Genomic DNA, 24,081 nt, shown 5'->3' with positions numbered 1-24,081 from the left:
AATATAATTTCCCATTTTTTTGTATACAATATAGCTCAGTATTTTTATTATTTATTTTATATAGTCATTATTGCTCATCTTTATCATAGGTGGCAACATCAGTAAAGAGATAACATCAGGTCATAGCATGTCTCTTCATAAATTGTGTTCCATAGTAAGTTCAGTTTAAAAAAATAAAAAATAAACGAAATGTGGGACCCCAACCGCAGAAGTCATTGACCTCATCATTTCCCCAGCTTTTTGTGCTGAATAAAACTAAAAACGATCAGAAAATAAACATAACCAAAACATTCTTTGGAATCCACAGTAGGTTGTGCGGGATCTCGTATTCACGCGTCTCGGATGTTCTTTTCCGAAGACCCTAGGACTTCTTCATCTTGCCCGCATGGGCACTGCCATTTTCGTGGTGACTGGAACCGTTGCTTGTGCCATTACTGTTACCTTTCTTGTGGTGCTTGCCATTGGCGACCATGGTGGTCCCGTTGGCCTTGCCGTTGAGGCCAGGCTTGGAGTCCTGCTTGGGCAACCGCTTTCCCTTCACATATGCCTGGTACCAGAAGTTGGAGAAGAGCACGAAGAAGAAGGTACCATACATCCAGATGAGGTGGATGAACAGGGGGACCTGGTAGTCACAGCTGTCCATGAAGTAATACTGGGTGACGTGGAGGGACACCATCACAAACTGAACCTGTTGGTGGAATGAAGAGGAACAAATCACATATGGAGAAGAATGTTCTGAAGTGGCACAGCTATTGCACTGATCAATAATGGTATTTCAGACTCATTTTTTTACTACTTTAGTATATTGCATCTACAAACCTTTTTTTTTTTTAACTAGTACAGATCACCTTTTAGAGAAACAACAAAAAATTGCTGTATAAACAGCCACGAAGACCTGGCAAAAGCTTACTACTCATAGTACAAATGTATACTGGAAATGACAATGTCATTTACATCCATTCAAACTAAGAAAACATACCAGTTGGATGGCGGTCATGTACTTCTTCCACCAGAGGAACTTTTGGAAGCGTGGTCCAGCCGCAGACAGGCCGTAGTAAGAGTACATGATGACGTGGACGATGCAATTCACCATGGCATGGAAAGAGCCTATTCCCCCTGAGGTAAAACACACAGAACACTTCAAACCAACCCTGCCCATATTCCACTGGATTCACCAACAACATACCTTTGTCTACTGCAAATAGAATTGTCTTCCCACCATTTTACAATACCAAATATTGTGGACTCACCGGGAGCTAAACTGACACCCCACCACCAGGTCCAGGGCATGAAAGAGTGGTGGAAGACGTGCAGGAAGGTGATCTGGCCATGTTTCTTCCTCAGAACGAAAAACACCTGACCCAACGAGAGAAACGTGTCAAATACAACTATGATGACCATTACGTGAACAGGTGGGAAAGACTGAAGAGATGCAAATCTGTAGGAAATAAAAGTCTTACCGTGTCCAAGAGCTCAATGAATTTGGAGAACAAGAATAACCAGGCCACTCGAACCATCTAGTGAGGGAACACAGCACACCATGCAAACGTGAGAAATTGGACAAAACAGCCTATTAATAGTAATCTAAAGATAGGATATTCCTACTGATCCACTGTGACAATACTAAGAATGTGTATCTTGTCTTGCATACTTTCTTTCAAAGATGATGCATCTCATGACCATCACGGGGGAGGGGGGGCATGTGTGAAGCAAAGACTCAAGACTTACTCTAAGGCCTTGGGGGCTGTCCGAGTAATCAACGGCGTCACATCTCCATGTGTATGTCGTGGCCCAGCCTGACATCAAGAACTAAAAAGACAAGAGAACAAATTGAGACAGACAGATACTGTAGCTACCGGTAGTCAAACTAGATTGGAAAGAAGCTATACTGTTATTAACATAAGCAAGTGTATATTGACTATATGTGTCATCTTCTACATGCAAATCTCACATCTTATTTACCTCCGTCAATCTAGGCAAGGGTTCATTTAGCTAGTGTTCCAATTATCCAGCACACTCTGGCCAAGTATGGCAATAACCCATTCAGACAGAGCTGCCACATACCAAACACCAAATACACTGCTAGGGAAAAGACTGGCTCCAAGTCCTGTAGAGATGCCTCTCAAAAGAACCAATCAAGAACCCCGATCTTTGAGAGACAAGAGATTTGCATCATATAGTGTTTCACCTCATAGACAATAAAGGCGTTCAATGCCACCATGGAGAAGTTGTAAGTGATCATGGCCTCCTTGAGTTGGAAGGGCTTGCGGTTGGCCATGAAGCGAGGCCCAGCAACCAGCACGAAGAAGATGTAGGTCAGCAAGATGGCCGACATGTTCACCGGACTCCCCATGAGTGGGTAACTCCATAGTCGCGGGTCTGAGAAACAAAACATGAGCTGTAAAATAAACTACAAAACAGGTTTATGACCTCAAAAAATATATATATACACTTAATTCCAGCTTACACGGTACACAAAGCAGAGGTATAGTTAAGTAATTAACCAGGCATAAAAATATCTCACCTGTTCCCTTCAAGAGATACTCATAAACCCCCATGGCTCTAGCACCAATGTCCTGAAGCATTTTGACGAGCTTCCGCCTCTGGTATCACCACCCGATCACCTGTGGAAAATCTAATTAAATTAGTCATGATGTCATTTTTATGGATTACCCGCTTTTAAAAATTGTTTTACCTGCCGTGATTCTAAATGTGTTGTTTTTATTGTATATAAATGTTTGTTTTTTACTCAGTAGAGCTTTGAGATAACTCTAATGAAAAGCGCTATAAAAAATTACATGTATTATATATAAAAAATAAAATAATACGCTACTCCAAATCCCTTACATACTGACTAATGTGATATGCTATTGCAATATCTTTAGGTACTGACTTTACAATATATTTTACCCAAACATCATTCATGGTATTAAACTGCCTGCATCATATTTAATAATCTAGTCACAGTTGTATTTGGCAAAACCATCAACCCTTACTCACAAAAACATGACACAGAACATCACTTTACAGCTAGTATTTTATTTGGTTTCATGACATGAAAGGAGGAGACAGGAAATGTGTGTGTGCTACAGTTGATGATCCTTGTTCAGCAACAGTGTGTACTGGTTCTGAACAAATATCACTGACCCAGCATACCACACTCTGCCCCCACATCCCAGCATGCCTTGCCCCTGTCCCGGCAGACATGGCCTGACAGCAGAGAGGAGGGGCTACAGGAGACAGACGAGCGTCTCCATCCCACAACATTCGCCTCAGTTTGGGACTGCCAAGTATGGGAACCAGGCCAAAACACAGAACCACAGCAAAACACAAACGCTCTCTCTCTGCTCTCCCCGAATGACCCCAGCCGTGAGAGGGAGGAGGCAAAAGGCAATCATCTTTGAAGTTTGAATTTGTTCTAGACCAGTCTCATGAGATCCAGGTGTCGACAGAACTACCCTGACTGAAGAGTGAGATCAAACAGGCTTATTTACCAACATGTTACGTCTGGGAACAAACAGCATAACACAGGTGGGATGGTTTAACCTCAAGGTTTATAAATGAACAATTGGACTGAAGACAGGTGTTCCACAGACTGGCACATTTACCTTAGGGTTATAAAGGACAATTGGACTGAACTCAGCGACCTGCAACTTATATCAACAACTGAACTACAAGTATCAATACTGGTATAAAATCTTCAAACTTCTAACCTCTCGACACATTGGCTGATGTGTATACAGTAACAAATAAAGTGTACACAGGGGCTGAGCGCAGTCTTGACAAAACCTATCCCTATCAAATCTCATCTCCATATAGGGCATGTCGTCAATGTTATTGGTCAATAGCTGGGATGTGTGGGTGCGGTAGCATTCTTGCCCCACTATGGAGCAAGAGGGATCCATTGTTCAGAGAAAAGCTACACTGAGCTCTCCCTGCCCTAGGAGTAAAGTCTACCCTAAGCTAACACCATCGGAGGTAATAATCCAGCCTACTGGAATGTACAGGGGGGGGGGGGCAACAGCAAAAAGTATAGAAAAGTGTCTAACACAGAGCAAAAACATATATCCTTCCTTAGAGCTGAACACACAGCACACAATCAACATGACAATCAGTAACGTCTGAGCATACAGGGAACAGTATGGGAGGCATTGTCAAGTGGACACGTCGTTGAAATCGGAGGGACCCTACATGATTACAACAATAGTTCAAGTTGGAAGTGTTCGCTCTCAGCTCCCATCCACTGGTATGCTCACGGAAAGAAGCCCTTTCAATTAACCAAACACTAGGCTGGAGGTCTTTCATACAGCAAGAATGTCAAGCAACACCTGTTTTCCAAAGGGAATATTCAAGATAAATGCTGTGTACATGTCAATATTTAGTCCTTTATGCACTTTAACGCCGTTTGAAACTTTGCCCAACATGATTTGGCTCATGTGGTGTGAACGACAACCTGTGACTTACATACACGTCAGAGTTGACGACAAAGAAAAGCTGGTCAACACTCAGTAAAGGGAGCGCTCACAGATAGCATCCAATATTCTAAAGTATGTTGAATAGCAGGCCATTCCATTTATCTACTTTAGCATCTGTACTCAATGAGCCGAATGCAGTCTCTTGTTATTTTTTATGTAACAGTGATTATGAACTTAAAATCAACAGCCAGACATTTTCAGACCAACAGGGCTTTCTATAAGATGTATGGCCTTTAAATCATATAATCTGCACACATATCTGTATGTAAAGTTAACTGGCATTATCTGTACTTCTCTTGAACTCCGGTAAAGTCCGGAGTAGTTTACCAGCAACTAGCCACAACTCACATAAAGAAATACTATAGTATGGTAAAAATACATTAGTATTAATTGTAGTGTTTTTGCAGACTTTACTGTAGCATTTACTAGTGTTTACTGTAGCATTTACAGTTAACTAGTCTAAATACTGTAGGAAAATAAAAAATATAATATATACTATAGTAATTAATGTAGTATACTGTAGTATTTACTGTAATGTCTTGGTTTTGCAGACTATAGTGTTTTTGTTCTATTATCTTTGACATAGAAGTAGAGGCTTTCTCCTGAGGAAACCTACTAGAGAAATACTAAAGAACTAGAATTCTCCATAACATGTAGGTACCTACAGGGACTGGGGTCTGAAAGGGTCATTCAGAGCTTCTGCTCTTTTCGGAACACAATATACGGTATGTAGGTTTCTCACTTATGGATGGCACAAATTGTGATATGGGGAGGGGAATGGGCAGGGTCTATGCAAATTAAAAACTGTAGTATTCACTATAATCTTTTTTTAAAGTGTGGTGTTTTTGCTGACACTACAGTAACATTTACCAGTGTGGATAAAACTGTAGTATTTACTACAGCATTCTACAACATGTAAGTACTACACATGATCGAGGGATACTACAATGTGTCGTATAGTACTCTACAGTTTACTATAGAATTCTATAGTAAGTACTGTAGTATTCTATAGTAAAACGGTAGTATTGTTTCATCTGGGAAGGTATAGCAAATGCACATGTTTGAAGAGGCAAAGGAATATCCAGTTTGCGAGATCTAATCTAGCAGCTAAGATCACCTGCACATTTTGTTCACCTGGAACCTTCAAGGACACCGATAACAACCACATGGGGGATATCAGGCTAAACGCTATTGTCTTGACTCCATGTGTGATTATGAGAACATTCCTGAGAAATCGGAACATGTAGGCCTTTGAACTTAAATGCACAAGCCATGTCACATTATGGATGCAATAGGTGAAAACCTCAAGGAAAAGCCTGCAACTAAGGCAGAGGTTGGCATTTACTAAACCACAATTCATTGTGTGTTCCAAGCAGAAAAGCCAAGCTTCATGGGCGCCTACAAGTGATATAGGGCAAAGTTCATTGTATGCAGATTTACAGCGCACCGGCAGGGAGTTTCCTGGTTGTCGAGTGAGTGCTCACCTGTCGGTATGATTCTCATTTCCATGCTAATTTAGACCAGAGACGAAAAATTTCAGAAAGCTCTTACACAAATAGCTGTTGTTCCTTTGGAACCTGAAAACAAGGCGAGTCGGCAGGTGTGCCTCATATCTGCGGAGACAACACACATCTCAGTGCCTCTAACTCGCACACCTCAGTGCCTCTAACTCGCACACCTCAGTGCCTCTAACTCGCACATCTCAGTGCCTCTAACTCGCACATCTCAGTGCCTCTAACTCGCACATCTCAGTGCCTCTAACTCGCACATCTCAGTGCCTCTAACTCGCACATCTCAGTGCCTCTAACTCGCACATCTCAGTGCCTCTAACTCGGGCAGATTTAGACATCAATCATCTGTCTTGATCAGAGGAGTAACACTTGCACATTAAGAGATCATGTGAACATTATGACAAATGTTAGATATCTATTGATAGTGATAATCTACTGGTCCTTAGTTTGAGTGTGGCATCAGAGAAGGTTGCGGGGTGTACCCATGCGAGGAAGATGAGCAAATTTATTTTGAATTTATTTTTTGAGTCCTCTTTGCGCTTTCCACTTGGAAACGAAAATAGAACAATGTTTTGGCATCTTGCCTAAATTTCTGACTCAAAGACCAAACCTTTAACTAGGCAAGTCAGTTAAGAACAAATTCTCATTTACAATGACGGCCTACCGGGGAACAGTGGGTTAACTGCCTTTTTCAAGGGCAGAATGACAGATTTTTACCTTGTCAGTTCAGGGATTCGATCCAGCAACCTTTCAGTTACTGGCCCAACGCTCTAACCACTAGGCTCCCTGCCGCCACTACTTTAAGCCTATTCTGCCGTGCCCCTCTACTTTGACAAAGATATATTCAACATAACCCCCAAGACAACATTACCTAAAACGCTGTATCTGCTCAAAAGCAAGTGTGTGTATAACCCTGAACAGACATGTGATTTGTTAAAAATCTCACTGAAGAACTGGATTTTACAGAATGGAATTCACCACCAGAGATCTGAGTATTGCACACAGAGGGGCAGTTTGCATTGCCAATCTTTCTAGTCAAAAACCTGAACGCCTCTGTGTGAGTATGAGAATGTATAGTGTCAGGGGCTCGTCTTGTGGCTAAGAGGGACCTAACCAGACACAGGGGAACACAACACGACTCTTTCAATCCATATCCGAAGGCACCAAAGAAAGAGACAGACCAGTGAGGAGGAAATAAACCTGTACAATAGCCATAGTGGAGATATCCAAAGAACATCGGAGAGACTAGACACCCCATTCTTCTGTCAGAGATCAGAGAAGGTAGACAGGCCAGTGAGGAGGAAATAAACCTGTACAATAGCCATAGTGGAGATATCCAAAGAACATCGGAGAGACTAGAGACACCCCATTCTTCTGTCAGAGACCAGAGAAGGTAGACAGGCCAATAACCTAATGAGTGAGGAATATTCAGGATATTTCTTTTTACCCTTTTGGCTTCTTGTACATGTCTATAAATGTATCTAGACTAAAGCAAACAACCACAACTACGGATAGGAAAATCTCAGTCAGGACATTAATTCCAACTTTTAGCAACACCAAACCATCCAACAGAATCTAGTAGTTCAACTTGACTGAGCGGTACAGCAGCAGAGGACTGCGACACGGTTCATATTTGTTCGATTCACTTTAAAACAATGTGCGATAACAGTAGTCCTTCAGTTCTGATCTGACAGTGCCATCACTTCAATCTGGCAACCTCACTCCACTGAAATGTCTCAAGAGTCCAGACATACCAATCCCATGAGCTCACTACAAACACTTTTAAACTCCACAGTCACATTGTAACAAAGCATTCTGACTGCTACTGTAAAGACTTCCAGGAGAATTTCCTCATGGTGTTGTGACTACTAAGTCAGCAATAATCGTTCCACCAGCACTGTGGTGGATCACAAGGTGGCACTTCCCATCACCCTGACCAGAGAGTCAAAGTCCAAGCACTACACTAATCAAATCTAAGTTTATTTGTCACGTGCGCCAAATACAACAGGTAGACCTTAGTGAAATGCTTACTTACAAGCTCTAACCAATAGTACAAAAAAAGGTATTAGGTGAACAATAGGTAGGTAAAAGAAATAAAACAACAGTAAAAAGACAGGCTATATTCAGTAGCGAGGCTACATACAGACACCGGTTAGTCAGGCTGATTGAGGTAGTATGTACATGTAGATATGGTTAAAGTGACTATGCATATATGATAAACAGAGTAGCAGTAGCGTAAAGAGGGGTTGGCGGGTGGGACACAATGCAGATAGCCCAGTTAGCCAATGTGCGGGAGCACTGGTTGGTCGGGCCAATTGAGGTAGTATGTACATGAATGTATAGTTAAAGTGACTGTGCATATATGATAAACTGTAAAGAGGACAGACAGATGAAGCCAATTAAATGTAGCTCTTTTTGGTATTCCAGTCCTCTAACACTGGACTCAACAGGGCTACACAGTTAACAGCCATAAACCAGGAGGGAGGAGACTGTCAGATCACCTCATCCCTCTCCGTTCCAGAATGGAGGGAGTGTATCTTTCCTCAAAACTATCAACCTATCGTGTGATGATCAGCCATCTCGAGACCTTGAGCAGATACAATTCTCTGTGACTACACTATCGACATAGAAAACCCAGAACAGAATTGTGACGCTGGTAATAGGTAGGAATAAATCTTGGTTTAGGAATAACTCTTCAAATCGCCGACTAAGTGCCTCTTATGACTTGCAGGGAAGAGTAGCACAGTGGAAAGGGTGGGGAAAATGCATGTGTTATGGGAAGCCTGTCAATTAATCATAGTGATGAAAAAAGGAGCCTTGTTCAAAAGGTTAGAGTTCATGATGAACAAAACGACAGAGGGGAGGGGTAAAAAACGTCCACAGGGAGAGAGGGAGGAGCCAATTAGAAAAAAAACAGCGCAGCTTATGTTTAAAGGCCAAATGCAGACGTTTTTATCTCTATATAAATTCATTTCTGGTTAACAATTATGTAACTTACTGTGATTGACCATTTTAATTGAAAACAAAAATAAACAAAAATAGCTTATTAGCAAAGAACAATTTCTCAAGCAATAATTTTTCTAAGGCTTTCTGGGAGTGGTCTGGGTGGGGTGGGAGGGAGGGAACTGAAAACTAGCGGTTATTGGCAGAGAGGTATGAAACTCTTTCTTACTGGTCTATTAACTAAATTTACTCCATACCAACAAAACAGGCTGAAATGTATTTTCACTTACACTAAAAAAAAGTGCATAATCATAGTTTTCACAGTATTATTCCAACCTCAGTGTGGGAATATATATAAAAACACAGAAAAAAAAATCATGTTTTTGACTGTACTGGGCCTTTAACAGAAGTGTTGGCAGGGATGCTCTACCTACTGTACGCACACACTGGGTTTTCAAAGTCAAAACAACATGTGTGTTTACCCCAGCTTGTTAAGACACATAATATAGGCGTTCCCTGAAGAGATAACGTAAACACGAGACCCAAACACCCACTTAGGGAAACAAACCCAAACCATTAGCTCAACAAACGTGCCAAAATTAGATAAAGGGGGAGAAGACGTTAGGGTTCGTTTCCTGGGTACTCCATCTGGTGCTAAGTGAGAAGACTTACCTCGTCTTTGATGTGGTTTATTTCTTGTTCACCTCAGAGCGGGCCAAAGGATGCCAGTGTGGACGCCAACACTAAAGAGCACAGCTAGCTTGCTTGCTCCTTTTGGAGAGAAGCGCCAGGATAGCAGTCAAGGGAGAGAGAGAAAGGGAGTGAAAGAGAGGAGGAAGCAGGAGTGAGTGAGACAGAGAAAACGGATGAAGTGTGACTGGTACTGCTGTCCTCCCCACCCACCGTGACGCACACACACAGTGAATGAATAACGAGTTCAGAAAGAGAGAGCGAGGCAGGCAGAGAGAGAGAGGGAGGAGTGTATATGTGTCAGTGTAAATGCAAGCTGGGTGGTTAAGACAGTGAGAACAAGAGGAAGCTGGCCTTGTATTTCAACCGGCAGTGTGAAAACCTCAAAATAAAGGAACGGTAGGTAGGTGGCCGTTTTGTGACCACAGCCCTGGTCTGACAGGAGTTGCCCCTTCCCCTCTTACCTCCATCCTCCCCCCTCTCTCAAAGCTAAATACAGCAGAATATGGCATCATCCTGCAGGTTTCTCTCCTAGGGGGTGGGCTGATTATATTATTCTCATACACAGCGGGGAGAAATCAGTGGCGACTGCTGTTGTGCCGCTAGTCTCTTTCCCCAGCCAACACCCCGAAAGCAAAGCTAACATCCATTTCACCCTCCATCTAGACTGAAAGTCAAAGTCATTACCAAAATAAACATTTACAACTCCATAATGACACTTACAAAAACAATCATAGGGTCTTTCCAAAATGTAATTTGAAAAATGTATTGTTCATCAAACATGGAATACTTCTTCTGGAGACTGAACGCCAATGAGGAAAAGACCAGTTGGAACATAAAAAGTATAATTCAACGGTTTACTCAAGGCTGGTTGATAAATCTGATAACATAGATAAGGCCATTATGGCTCCTACAGGAAGACAGTGACTTACTGGCAAATATGTAAGTATATTGTACGTTCTGCTTGCTCTCACGCATATGAAATCAGAGTCTGATCTCCCTACCAAGCCCAGTTTTAAAAGGAGGAACAGATATTGAGACAATCTTTAAAGCTATGTAGTTATGACGCTCACTCTCCCTCTAGAACAAACACGTGCAACACACACACTCACGTCTTGGTGTACCTTTCCAGGCCTAGGCCATACAGAACAGTCAGGTGGGAGTCAGACACACTCCACCCTTTAGTTGTATATTAACAGGTTAAGTAGCCTACAAATTCCTCTCTACTTTAAGCAAGCTCTCAGATCCTTTGTGATGTAAAATATGTCAAACAAGCCACCCCTAACTGAGAGCGAAGGACACTCGTCAAGTACTGCTCGAATATTTTATCTAACATCAATGTACATAAAATTAGGTACTTAGTCGTGACTAAAAGTGTCCATCACAACTGGCACCCTAGTCCAATCAACTGTTAATAGTTGTGTAGATGTACTTGCCTGGCCTATCTGAGGACAGAGACGGGTTTACCTGTTGCTTTGTCCCAAGGGATTTGATTCGTTTAGGAGTTCTTAGGACCCGCATTAGCCGACGCCAACATCTAGTCTTACTGGGATCCTACATTTTTTATAAATAAATATAAGACAAGTGTTTTGTTTGTTTCCTTGAATTTGTTTTGGACCTGAAAAGACCCCTGGTGACATGTCTGGGGGTGGGGGGGGGTAAGTGTGTCAGTGCCGTGTGTAAGTTGACTATGCAAAACTATTTGGAATTTCTAACACGTTTCTTAGAAAAAACAAAAAGTGAAGCAGTCAGTCTTTCCTCAACTCTTAGCCAAGATACCTCCTTGCATAGTATTAATATTAGCCCTTTAATTACAAGATGTGCCACTCTGTTCTGGGCCAGCTGCAGCTTAAATTGGTCTTTCTTTGCAGCACTTGGCCATATGACTGGACAATATTAAAGAGAAGATAAAACTGGAGCCTGCAGGACTTGCTTTGTGGAGAGTGGTGTCAAAAAAAGCAGAGCATCTCTATTATGGACAGACCTCCCCATCTTTACAACCATTGAATTTACACTACAGGACCAAAATGAGCAGTGTATGTGTACACTGCTCGTTGAACATTCATTCAAAAATCATGGTTGGTTGGTCCCCCCTTTGCTGCTATAACAGCCTCCACTCTTCTGTGAAGGCTATCCGCTAGTTGTTGGAACATTGCAGAGACTTGCTTCCATTCAGCCACAAGAGCATAGTGCGGTCGGGCACTGATGTTGGGCGATTAGGCCTGGCTTGCAGTCGGCGTTCAAATTCTTCCCAAAGGTGTTCGATGTGGTTGAGGTCAGGGCTCTGTGCAGGCCAGTCAAGTTCTTCCACACCAATCTCGACAAACCATTTCTCTATGGGCCTCGCTTTGTGTAAGGGGGCATTGTCATGCTAAAACAGGAAAGGGCCTTCCCAAACTGTTACCCCAAAGTTGGAAGCACAGAATCCTCTAGAATGACATTGTATACTGTAGGGTTAATATTTCCCTTAACTGGAACTATGGGGCCTAGCCCGAACCATGAAAAACAGCCCCAGACCAATATTCCTCCTCCACCAAACTTTACAGTTGGCACTATGCATTCAGACAGGTAGCGTTCTCCTGGCATCCACCAAACCCAGATTAGTCCGCTGGACTGCCAGATAGTGAAGCACGATTTATCACTCCAAAGAACACGTTTCCACTACTCCAGAGTACAATGGAGGCTAGCTTTAAACCACTCCAGCCGATGCTTGGCATTGCGCATGATGATCTTAGGATGTGTGCAGCTGAACGGCCATGGAAACCCATTTCATGAAGTTCCCGACGAACAGTTCTTGTGCTGACGTTGCTTCCAGAGGAAGTTTAGAACTCAGTAGTGAGTGTTGCAACCGAGGACAGATGATTTTTACACACTACGTGCTTCAGCACTTGGTTATCCTGTTCTGTGCGCTTGTGTGGCCTACCACTTCGCTGCTGAGCCGTTGTTGCTCCTAGACATTTTCATTTCACAATAACAGCACTTACAGTTGACCGTGGCAGCTCTAGCAGAGCAGAAATTTGACAAACTTACTTGTTGGAAACGTGGCATCCTATGACAGTGTCACATTGAAAGTATTCAGACACCTTCCCTTTTCACATTTAGTTACATTACAGCCTTATTCTAAAATTGATTAAAACGTTTTATCATCACTCTACACACAATGTCCTCTAATGACAAAGCAAAAACAGGTTTAAAAATGTTTGCAAATGTATTTAAAAAAACAACAAACTGAAATACCTTATTTACATAAGTATTCAGACCCTTTGCTATGAGACTCAAAATTCTGCTCAGGGACTTCCTGCTTCCATTGACCATCCTTGAGATGTCCACCTGTGGTAAATTCAATTGATTGGACATGATTTGGAAAAGCACACACACCTATATAAAGTTTCACAGTTGACAGTGCATGTCAGAGCAAAAACCAAGCCATGAAATCGAAGGAATTCTCCGTGGAGGTCCGAGACACGATTGTGTCGAGGCACCGTACTAAAACATTTCTGCAGCATTGAAGGTCCCCAAGAACACAGTGGCCTCCATCATTCTTAAATGGAGAACCTGATAGTCACAGAGCGCCAAAGTTCCTCTGTGGAGATGGGAGAACCTTGCAGAAGGACAACCACCTCTGCAGCACTCCACCAATCAGGGCTTTATGGCAGAGTGGCCAGAAGGAAGCCACTCCTCAGTAAAAGGCACTCCTCAGTAAAAGGCACATGACAGCCCGCTTGGAGTTTGCCAAAAGGCACCTAAAGGACTCCCAGACCATGAGAAACAAGATTCTCTGGTCTGATGAAACCAAGATTAGAAACCAAGAACTATTTTGCCTGAATACCAAACGTCACATCTGGAGGAAACCTGGCACCATCTCTTCGGTGAAGCATGGTGGTGGCAGCATCATGCTGTGGGGATGTTTTTCAGCGGCAGGGACTGGGAGACTAGGTAGGATCGAGGGAAAGATGATCAGAGCAAAGTACAAAGAGATCATTGATGAAAACCTGCTCCAGAGCGCTCAGGACCTTTAGACTGGGGCGAAGGTTCACCTTCCAATAGGACAAGGACTCTAAGCACACAGCCAAGACAACGCTGGAGTGGCCACTCAATGTTCTTGAGTGGCCCAGTCAGTACCCAAACTTGTAACTGTTCGAACATCTGTGGAGAAATCTGAAAATAGCTGTGCAGCGATGTTCCCCATCCAACATGACAGAGCTTGAGAGGATCTGCAGAGAACAATGGGAGAAATTTCCCAAATACAGGTGTGCCAATTTTGTAGCGTCATAATCAAGAAGACTCTAGACTGGCAGCGATTACAAAGGTGCTTCAACAAAGTACTGAGAAAAGGGTCTGAATACCTATGTAAATATCAGTTTTCTATTTTTAATACATTTGAAACATTTCTAAAAACCTGTTTTTGCTTTGACATTGTGTGTAGATTGATGAGGGAAAAAAACAATACATTTTAGAATCTGGTTGTAAAAGTAACAAAATGCGGAAAAATTCAAGGGGTCAGAATACTTTCTAAAATGCACTGTATATTTTGATCATGAACGTTTACAATCTAAGATAACAAGTCATTTATTCTCATCAACTTGATCAACAGCCACACCATTCATTACCAGATTCCACTGAGGTCTAAAACTTAGGGAAACAAATACAATGCTCTTAGTTTTAGAGATGTTCAGGACCATTTCATTACCAGTTGTGTAAAAGTACCACTTAAGTTGTTTTTAGGGTATCTGTACTTTTACTATTTATATTTTTGACAACTTTAACTCCACTACATTCCTAAAGAAAATAATGTACCTTTTACTCTTTACATTTTCTCCAACACCCAAAAGTACTCGGTACATTTTGAACGCTTAGCAGGACAGGAAAATTGTCTAATTCAAACACTTATCAAAAGAACATCCCTGGTCATCCTTACTGCCTCTGATCTGGCAAACTCACTAAACACAAATGCTTCATTTGTAAATTGTCTGACTGTTAAAGTGTGACCCTGGCTATTCGTACCTTAAAAAAAATCTGCTTTGCTTAATATAAGAAATTTGAAATTATTATTTATACTTTAACTACTTAAGTATATTTTACTGGGTGACTTTCACTGGAGTCATTTTATTTAAAAAAAAGGTATCTTTACCTTTATGCAAGTATGACAATTGGGTACTTTTTCCCAATACTGTTTATTACTTGCCACCCATTCCAAAACAGATTGCTACTCTTTGTTAAGGGTTTTCGTGACTTATTATTAGCTGTTGTTGGCTGATACTTATATGGTTGAATCATCAGCATACGTAGACACACATGCTTTGTTTAAATGCCAGTGGCAGGTCATTGGAAAAAATAGAAAAGAGTAGAGAGCCTAGAGAGCTGTCCTGTGGTACACCACACTTTACGTGTTTGACATTGGAGAAGCTTCCATGAAAGAAAACCCTCTGAGTTCTATTGGATAGAACATTCTCTCTGCTACCGCACAGCAAGCGGTACCGGAGCGCCAAGTCTAGGACCAAAAGGCTCCTTAACCTGATGGTACTAGGGGGCAGTATTTCCATTTTTGGAAAAATAACGTTCCTAAATTAAAAATGGGATATTTTGTCAGGACAAGATGCTAGAATATGCATATAATTGACAGCTTAGGATAGAAAACACTAAAGTTTCCAAAACTGTAAAAATATTGTCTGAGTATAACAGAACTGATGTTACAGGCGAAAGCCTGAGAAAAATCCAATCCGAAAGTGACTCATCTTTTGAAAGCCCTGCGTTCCGATGCGTCCCTATTGAGCTGTGAATGCCCTATCAACCAGATTACGCTTCTACGTATTCCAAAATGTGTCTACAGCATTGACGTAGTTTTACGCATTTATGTTGAAGAATAGCCGTAGGCGGCTTCATTGCGCAAGTGGTCACCTGATGCTCCCAGAGAAATTCTCGCGTAAAATACAGAGGTAGCCATTATTCCAATCGCTTCTACTGAGAAACCAATTGTCCCGTTTGATATATTATTGAATAGATATTTGAAAAACACCTTGAGGATTGATTATAAACAACGTTTGCCATGTTTCTGTCGATATTATGGAGCTAATTTGGAATATTTTTCGGCGTTGTCGTGACCGCAATTTCCGGTCGATTTCTCAGCCAAACATGAAGAACAAACGGAGCTATTTCGCCTACAAAAATAATCTTTTGGGAAAAAATGAACTTTGGCTATCTACCTGGGAGTCCCGTGAGTGAAAACATCCGAAGTTCATCAAAGGTAAATGATTTAATTTGATTGCTTTTCTGATTTTCGTGACAAGGTTGCCTGCTGCTAGCAAGGCATAATGCTACGCTACCGATAAACTTACACAAATGCTTGTCTAGCTTTGGCTGTAAAGCATATTTTGAAAATCTGATATGACAGGGTGATTAACAAAAAGGCTAAGCTGTGTTCCAATATATTTCACTTGTGATTTTCATGAATATGAATATTTTCTAGTAAGATTTATGTCCGTTGTGTTATGCTAATTAGTGTCAGATGATGACAACGGTCCCGTTCACAGGATGGGGTGTCACTAGGGGTTAACAGCTTCTACTCCCAAGCCATAAGACTACTGAACAATTAACCAAATGGACACCCAGACTATTTACATTGGTGGGGGGAGGGGGGGGATCATTTGTTTTTACACTGCTGCTTTATCTATGCATAGTCATTTTAACCCTACCTACATGTACAAATTACCTTGACTAACCTGTACCCCCGCATATTGGCTCAGTACCCTATGAATATAGCCTCGATACTGTATTGTATTACTTTTGTTAGTTTGGTATTCTTAACCTGCACTGCTGGTTAAGGGCTTGGAAGTAAGCATTTCATGGTAAGGTCTACACCTGTTGTATTCGGTGCATGTGACAAAGTTTGATTTGATTCCACGATATGGCAGAGGTTGAAAAGTCACACAAGTTCTCAACAACAGGTTATGGTCAATAATATCCAAGGCTGCACTGAAATCTAACAGTACAGCTCCCACAATCTTCTTATTATCAATTTATTTTAACCAATCATCAGTCATGTGTGTCAGTGCAGTACATGTGGAGTGCCCTTCTCTCTAAGCATGCTAAAAGTCTGTTGTTCATTTGTTTACAGAGAAATAGCATTGTAATTGGTCAAAAGAAAATTCCAATAGTATACTAAGAACTGGCAGGTCTGCTGTTAGAACCAGTAAAGGCCGCTTTACCACTCTTGGGTAGCGGAATGACTTTGGCTTCCCTCCAGGCCTGAGGACAAAGACTTTCCTCTAGGCTCAGATAGGAATGGCTATAGAGTCAGCTTCCTCAGTTGTCAATGCCAGGAGGTTTGTCATTATTGATCAATAACAATTTTTTCCACCTCTTCCGCACTAACTTTACAAAATGTAAATTTACAATGCTTTTCTTTCATTATCTGTTTTTGTATGCATGAGTACGATGGCTCACTGTTCATTGTTGGCATTTTCTGCCTATGTTTGCCCACTTTGGATTTTTTTTTTTAATCAATCAATAATGACAAACCTCCTTGCATTGACAATGTAGATGGAAAGCTACTTAGGACGGTAGCTGACTCTATAGCCACTCCTATCTGTCATATCTTTAATCTGAGCCTAGAGGAAAGTCTTTGTCCTCAGGCCTGGAGGGAAGCCAAAGTAATTCCGCTACCCAAGAGTGGTAAAGTGGCCTTTACAGGTTCTAACAGCAGACCTATAAGCTTGTTGCCAGCTCTTAGCATACTGTTGGAAAAACTTGTTTAACCAATTACAATACCTCGTATATAACCTTGATATAACATCTTCTGTAAGCATTACAGAGATATGGCTCTGAATATATATACAGTAACACCTCCCCATAAGCATTCCTGTCTCTTCTCTCTTGCTTTTATTGCTATATCATCAAATTAATTATCTAAGTGAGTCTCAGAAATGGCTATTATATGAATCTTCCCATCTTATTTGGGTTCCCAAGTGGCACAGCGGTCTAAGGCGCTGCATCTCAGTGCTAGAGGTATCACTACAGACCCTGGTTCGATTCCAGGCTGTATCACATCCGGCCGTGATTGGGAGTCCCATAGGGTGGCAAACAATTGGCCCAAGTCATCCGGGTTAGGGTTTGGCCGGGGTAGGCACTCATTGTAAATAAGAATTTGTTCTTAACTGACTTGCCTAGTTAAAAAGTTTTTTTTTTTTTTTTTTTTTACATCTGATGTTAGCAAGTTATTGACTTCATGAACCTTATTTCTAAGATTACATATATTAATATGGGCTGTTTTCAGTCCTGCCCTGGGTAGCTTATCAGAAATAGACAATATGGAAGAGCCAACAAAGCCAGATAAAATTATAAAAATAACATACAGTGCTGGTCATTATTTGTTATAAAATACCAAAATAAACAAAATCCTTATCCAAACCATAATACAAACATTCCAAGTAAATGACAAAAAAATATATAGATTTATATAGTTTATTTGAACAAAAGTAGTTTAACAGAAACACATGGCACCTCCATTAGCAGCGATAACTTGGAGTAAACATCTCCTATAGCCAGTAATCAGTCTCGTGATTTTTGCCCACTCTTCCTTTACAGGTTTAAGGGGTGTCTGGCATGAACTGCCCGCTTTCAGGTCCTGACACAGTATCTCGATTGGATTTAGGTCAGGACTTTGGCTTGGCCAATCCAAAAAAGGTCCATTTTGGACTCGTCGGTCCAGAGAATGGACTTCCAGAAACCTTCAGGTTTGTCCAGGTGGTCTCTGGCAAACTTAAGATGGGCAGTTTGGTTCTTTGATAGCAGAGGCTTCTTCTTAGCAACCATCCCATGAATGTCATTTCAATTCCGTGTTCTTCTTATTGTCACCTGAGCTGCAGCAAGGGAAGTCTGCAAATCTATAGATGGTATGTTTGGGTTGGCTTTTACCCTATTTATTATTGTTCTTGGGGCTCTTGGGGATATTTTGGAAGGGCATCCACTTCTAAGCCAAGTTGCTGACATGTTAAATGCTCTCCATTTGTAAATGATTTGCTTGCCAGTGGACTGATGAAGCTCAAATCTTTTTGAGATGATTTTATAGCCTTCCCCAGACTGATGTCCTCAGATCTCCTTACTTCTCGGCATGGTGTGCTTTGTATTCACCTGGATGGGTAACACCAAACTGACCACGTTTCTTACCTCTATTTATCAGAGTCCCGCCCAAACGATCTCTCCTTTGATTGGTTCATTTGGTATCAAATTACTTACCCACCTGATTCTACTTAACTACTTAAGTGAACCAAAGTTGCATTGGTTAAATTATTTTTGCACCTGCACTAATTCCTTTTTTTTTTTTACTACATGCAAGATTCTCTACACCAACATATGGTATTGGTAAATATACAGGGAAGCAAACTGATGAGGGCCCACTGAAACATGCAAAACATCTCTGCTCTAAATAAACAACAAAGAATATGATCTACATGATCAGTCTCGGTGTGTAAAATAAAAAGTGGTTAATATGAACCCAACTCACTAAAAAATGTAAAGTAAGCAATCCAATGTTATTTGTTGCCTAGACTTTACTGAAAATGACACAAGTCTTGAGAAAGAACAATACACTAATATTGCAGTTAGCCATGAAGGCTTTTATAATAGAATGCTTGGTGACCACACACACACACACCATTAGGGGGGGGGGGGGTAGAAATACAATGAAACAAACAGGCATTCTATTTTTGCTCTATTATACACAAGGCTACATGTGTGCAAAAATAACATTCACTTGGTAAAACATTTCAATAACCCCCCTCACTCTCGTGTTACTGTCAAGTTCAACACAACTAAAGCAATATCTTTGGGCTACACTGCACATGTATCACATTGTATACTTTCTGCCTGTGGACATCTGTTCTACAATGTGCCAGCAGAGCATGATACCCTTTGTTAGCATAATTGATCTCTTTCAGGCAGAGATTACACCTGGCATACCCCATTTTATCCATGGTATTAAAAAGACAGAGGTGAAGTTGGTTTTAAATTCACACATTCGCCAAAGGCCATTTTGAAATAGTAAAAATCAATATGGTGGACAGCCCCATCAAGAGGTATGGACAGCCCCATCAAGAGGTATGGACAGCCCCATCAAGAGGATCCACCTGGTGATGTATTTTGGGAGAGTGGTAAGCAGCCTGAAACTCCTGAAACCTATAGCAGTAGCCATTGCACAGATTGAGGGAGACAATGCCATCTTGTCTGATGTTCAGACTCTGCTTGCAGATGTAAGAGAATAAATTCGTACTGCCCTGCCCACTTCACTGTTGCTCCAAGCAGAGGAAACTGCAGTTCTGAAATACATCAATAAGACTTCTGCCTGAAGCTCATACATGCCGCAGCGTGCATGTTGGACGCCACGTATACTGGCAAGAATATCCTGTCTGGTGTAGAGATCAACAAGGCCTATGGTGTCATCACTACCGTGTCTCACCACTTTGGCCTGGATGAGGGCAAGGTTCTTGGCAGTCTGGCGAAGTACACTTCCAAGCAAGGGCATCGGGATGCAGATGCAAAATGGCAGTGGTGCCAACATATCTCGTCAGCTACCTGGTAGAAGGGACTTTGTGGATCTGAGGCTCTTTCCCGTTGCCTCCATCACCCTCCAAATCCCACTAACATCAGCTGCCTCAGAGCGCAACTGGTCCTTGTTTGGGAACAAACACACCCAAGCACTCAACAGACTGACCAATACAAGGGTTGAACAATTGGTGGCCAGCCGGGCAATTTTGAGGCTTTTTGAGCATGACAATGAGCCATCCTCAACAAGGTTGTAAAGTGACAGTGAAGATGAGGCCTCAGAGTCTGATGTTCAAGAGCTGGACATTGAGGAGGTCCAGGGAGAAGACATGGAAGCCTGAGAGGAAGACAACCAATGCTTTAGTTTCTAGACTATCATTTTGCAGACGTATGTTGAAAACGTTTTTGGGAGATGTAATCCTTTCTTTTGTTGTTCAGTGAAGTCATCCCATGTGAAGAGTTACACATTTAACATTAATTAAAGGAGTTAACTAAATTGTTGTTTTTTTCTATTGGAAGGATTTAATCATTTGCAATTATGTCTTCTTATGAAAAGGTCAAATGTTTTGTTTTGTCTCCATATGATATGGTAAGTATATCCAATGCAAAAAACATCCACATTTATTATTAATATTAGAATATTTCCCATATATTCCCATGGAAAGTTTCCACCTCTGAAAGTTCCCCAAAATGTGCAACTCTACTTGATTGAAACACCTGATTGGCCTCTCATACAACAATGCTGTATGTCTGTCAGCATAAACTGCAGCACTAACTCACCTCTGTTCCCTGCTGGCCTGGGGTGTAATCATACAATTTTGCAAAGAAAATCGTTTACTCAAAACGGAATACGTTTTGCAACAATACAAGAGTTTATATTGAATAAATTCAAGTATGTCCTTTCCCGATTTGTTTCGTTTGTTTGAGTCCCCAGTCTGTTGTCTTAACCTGCTTTAAAAGGAGACCACCATCATCCCAGTGCCCAAGAAAAAAAAGGTGACATGCCCAAATGACTATCGCCCCGTTGTACTAACCCCGGTCATCATGAAATGCTTTGAGAGGCTGGTCATGGCCCACATCAAGGCCAGCACACTGGACCCACTCCAATTTGCCTACCGCTCCAACAGATCCATGGAAAATGCCATTCCCATCACTATTCACGTGGCCCTAACACATCTGGACAAGAGGAACACCTATGTGAGAATGCTGTTCATTGACTACAGTTCAGAATTCAATACTATTGGTTCCTCCAAGCTCGACACCAAGCTCAGAGCCCTGGGTCTGGACACCACCCTCTGCAACTAGATCCTGGACTTCTTGACGGGCAGACCTCATGCTGTGAGGATTGGCAACATCTCCTCCACACTGACTCTTAACACAGGGGCGCCCCAGGGTTGAGTCCTCAGTCAACACCACCACTCTTGTCAAGAGGGTGCAACAGGAAGTAGAGGCGCTAAGGCGGCTGAAGAAAAGCGACATTGCCGCCCCGGGCACTCTCCAAATACTACCACTGCACCGTCAAGAGAATCCTGACCGGTTGCGCCACAGAATTGCACTGTTCACGACCAGAAGGCCCTCCAGCGGGTGAAGACGGCCCAGTACATCACTGGGACCGTGCTCCCACCGATCCAGGACATCTACTGGAAACAGACGGTATTCGGAGCATGACGTCTGATAGAAACTGTCTGAGCCTGTTGGTATCTTCAAGCCATCAGAATGATTAACACTTGAACTGGACGGACCACTTGCTCTGATTCTCTGCACCGTAGCACACACACCCACACAAAACAACTGCTGCTCCCAGACTCTTATTAAACTGGCCACACATCCCCCGTTCCCCAATACACATGTAAATATTGGGACTATAAAAACTGTGCCTTTCTGTATTATACTTATGCTCAAATGTTTATTCAGTTCTACTGAACCATTTACTTTATGTTCGTACTCTTATCTTTTATTCTTGCATTGTCAAGAAGGAAACTGCAAATAAGCATTTTGTTGGACGGTGTATACCATGCGTATCCCCTACATACGACTAATAAAATCTTGAAACTTGTTTGGTTTCTAGTGAATAGGCCTACGCCCCAGGTTTGTGTGAGTGAGGTTGCGTCAAGTGTCTGTATGTGTTCTAATTGTTACACAACAAGTAAGCACATGTCTCCTGATATTTCCACCCGTATGCTGTACTATGGTGCAACACTACCAAGGCCTTCCCCATTCTCTGAATGGAATGAGCTACAGGCTATGAAATATACAGTAAAATTACCAAGGCAACATGCTGATTTTTCACAAAAGAAGCAGCCTGTTCTGAAATTGAATAATATGGCTGAGCTATTTACGACGTCGCACACCATTTAATCTCAGATGGCAAATTAAAGATCACTTAATGGCCTAATGTTAAAGTAAGTCCCATGTTCCACGACTTCTGTTATGTTGATGAAACTCTAGGCCTCAACTCCAAGTGGAGAAGAAAGGTACTGTCTGAAATTCTGGTATTATTAATACGGTACCCATCTTTCCCATTCTTTTGGGATTGAAGAAATAACGTAACAACAACAATAACAAACTATAGTTTTGGCAAGTCGGTTAAAACATCTACTTTGTGCATGACAACTCATTTTTCCAACAATTGTTTACAGACAGATTATTTCACTGTGTCGCAATAACAGTCAGAAGTTTAATTACACTAAGTTGACTTTACCTTTAAACAGATTGTAAAATTCCATAAAATGATGTCATGGATTTAGGAGCTTCTGATAGGCTAATTGACATAATTTGAGTCAATTGGAGGTGTACATGTGGATGCATTTCAAGGCCTACCTTCAAACTCAGTGCCTCTGTTTGACATCATGGGAAAAAGCAAAAGAAATCAGCCAAATTGTAGACCTGTACAAGTCTGGTTCATCCTTGAGAGCAAATTCCAAACGCCTGAAGGTACCACGTTCATCTGTACAAACAATAGTATGCAAGCATAAACACCATGGGACCACGCAGCCGTCATACCGCTCAGGAAGGAGACGCATTCTGCCTCCTGGAGCTGAATGTACTTTGGTGTGAAAAGTGCAACGCAATCCCAGAACAACAGCAAAGGACCTTGTGAAGATGCTGGAGGAAACAGGTACAGAAGTATCTAGAACCACAGTAAAACGAGTCTCGGCAGTATCGACATAACCTGAAAGGCCGCTCAGCAAGGAAGAAGCCACTGCTCCAAAACAACAATAAAAAAGCCAGACTACAGTTTGCAACTGCACATGTGGACAAATATTCTACTTTTTGGAGAAATGTCCTCTGGTCTAATGAAACAAAAAATAGAACAGTTTGGCCATAATGACCATCGTTGTCTTTGGAGGAAAAAGGGGGAGGCTTGCAAGCCGAAGAACACCATCCCAACCGTGAAGAACAGGGGGGCAGCATCATGTTGTGGGGTTGCTTGGCTGCAGGAGGGACTGGTGCACTTCACAAAATAGATGGCATCATGAGGATGGAAAATTATGTGGATATATTGAAGCAACATCTCAAGACAGTCAGGAATTTAAAGCTTGATCGCAAATGGGTCTTCCAAATGGACAATGACCCCAAGCATACTTCCAAAGTTGTGGCAAAATGGCTTAAGGACAACAAAGTCAAGGTATTGGAGTGGCCATCACAAAGCCCTGACCTCAATCCTATAGAAAATGTGGGTTCAGAACTGAAAAAGCATGTGTGAGCAAGGAGGCCTACAAACCTGACTCAGTTACACCAGCTCTGTCAGGAGGAATGGGTAAAAATTCACCCAACTTATTGTGGGAAACTTGTGGAAGGCTACTCGAAACTTTTGACTCAAGTTAAACAATTTAAAGGCAATGCTACCAAATGAATGTTTGTAAACGTCTGACCCACTGGGAATGTGATGAAAGAAATAAAAGCTGAAAGAAATTCTCTAC

The 24,081-nt window shown here is 41.7% G+C and overlaps 1 protein-coding gene and 1 non-coding gene across 4 annotated transcripts in view; both read right to left on the bottom strand.

Moving 5' to 3' along the window:
- Positions 1-14: 14 nt before the first annotated feature.
- The window catches only part of elovl1b (ELOVL fatty acid elongase 1b), a 29,901-nt gene continuing 5,834 nt past the window's right edge, over positions 15-24,081 (bottom strand). Inside the window, exons 1-8 of one of the 3 annotated variants that reach the window (XM_064952500.1) lie at positions 9,602-9,822; positions 2,525-2,635; positions 2,189-2,379; positions 1,729-1,809; positions 1,461-1,517; positions 1,251-1,356; positions 980-1,116; positions 15-688 (exon numbers count right to left, since the gene is read on the bottom strand). In XM_064952500.1, coding sequence (XP_064808572.1) covers positions 362-688; positions 980-1,116; positions 1,251-1,356; positions 1,461-1,517; positions 1,729-1,809; positions 2,189-2,379; positions 2,525-2,585 — 960 coding nt within the window. In that variant the 5' untranslated portion in view covers positions 2,586-2,635; positions 9,602-9,822 and the 3' untranslated portion in view covers positions 15-361. Of the gene's footprint in view, positions 689-979; positions 1,117-1,250; positions 1,357-1,460; positions 1,518-1,728; positions 1,810-2,188; positions 2,380-2,524; positions 2,636-9,601; positions 9,823-24,081 lie in introns of those variants that run through there. The other 2 variants (XM_064952499.1, XM_064952497.1) reach the window with 2 other exon arrangements.
- Positions 5,066-5,120, bottom strand: LOC135525373 (U7 small nuclear RNA). The gene has a single exon (XR_010453143.1). It is a non-coding gene; the product is annotated as a U7 small nuclear RNA (small nuclear RNA).

Source organism: Oncorhynchus masou, chromosome 31 (genome assembly GCF_036934945.1).
Source record: "Oncorhynchus masou masou isolate Uvic2021 chromosome 31, UVic_Omas_1.1, whole genome shotgun sequence".
NCBI classification, from domain to species: Eukaryota; Metazoa; Chordata; class Actinopteri; order Salmoniformes; family Salmonidae; genus Oncorhynchus; species Oncorhynchus masou.
The sequence above is the reverse complement of the archived record's forward strand: the minus strand, read 5'-3'. Positions and strand labels throughout refer to the sequence as shown.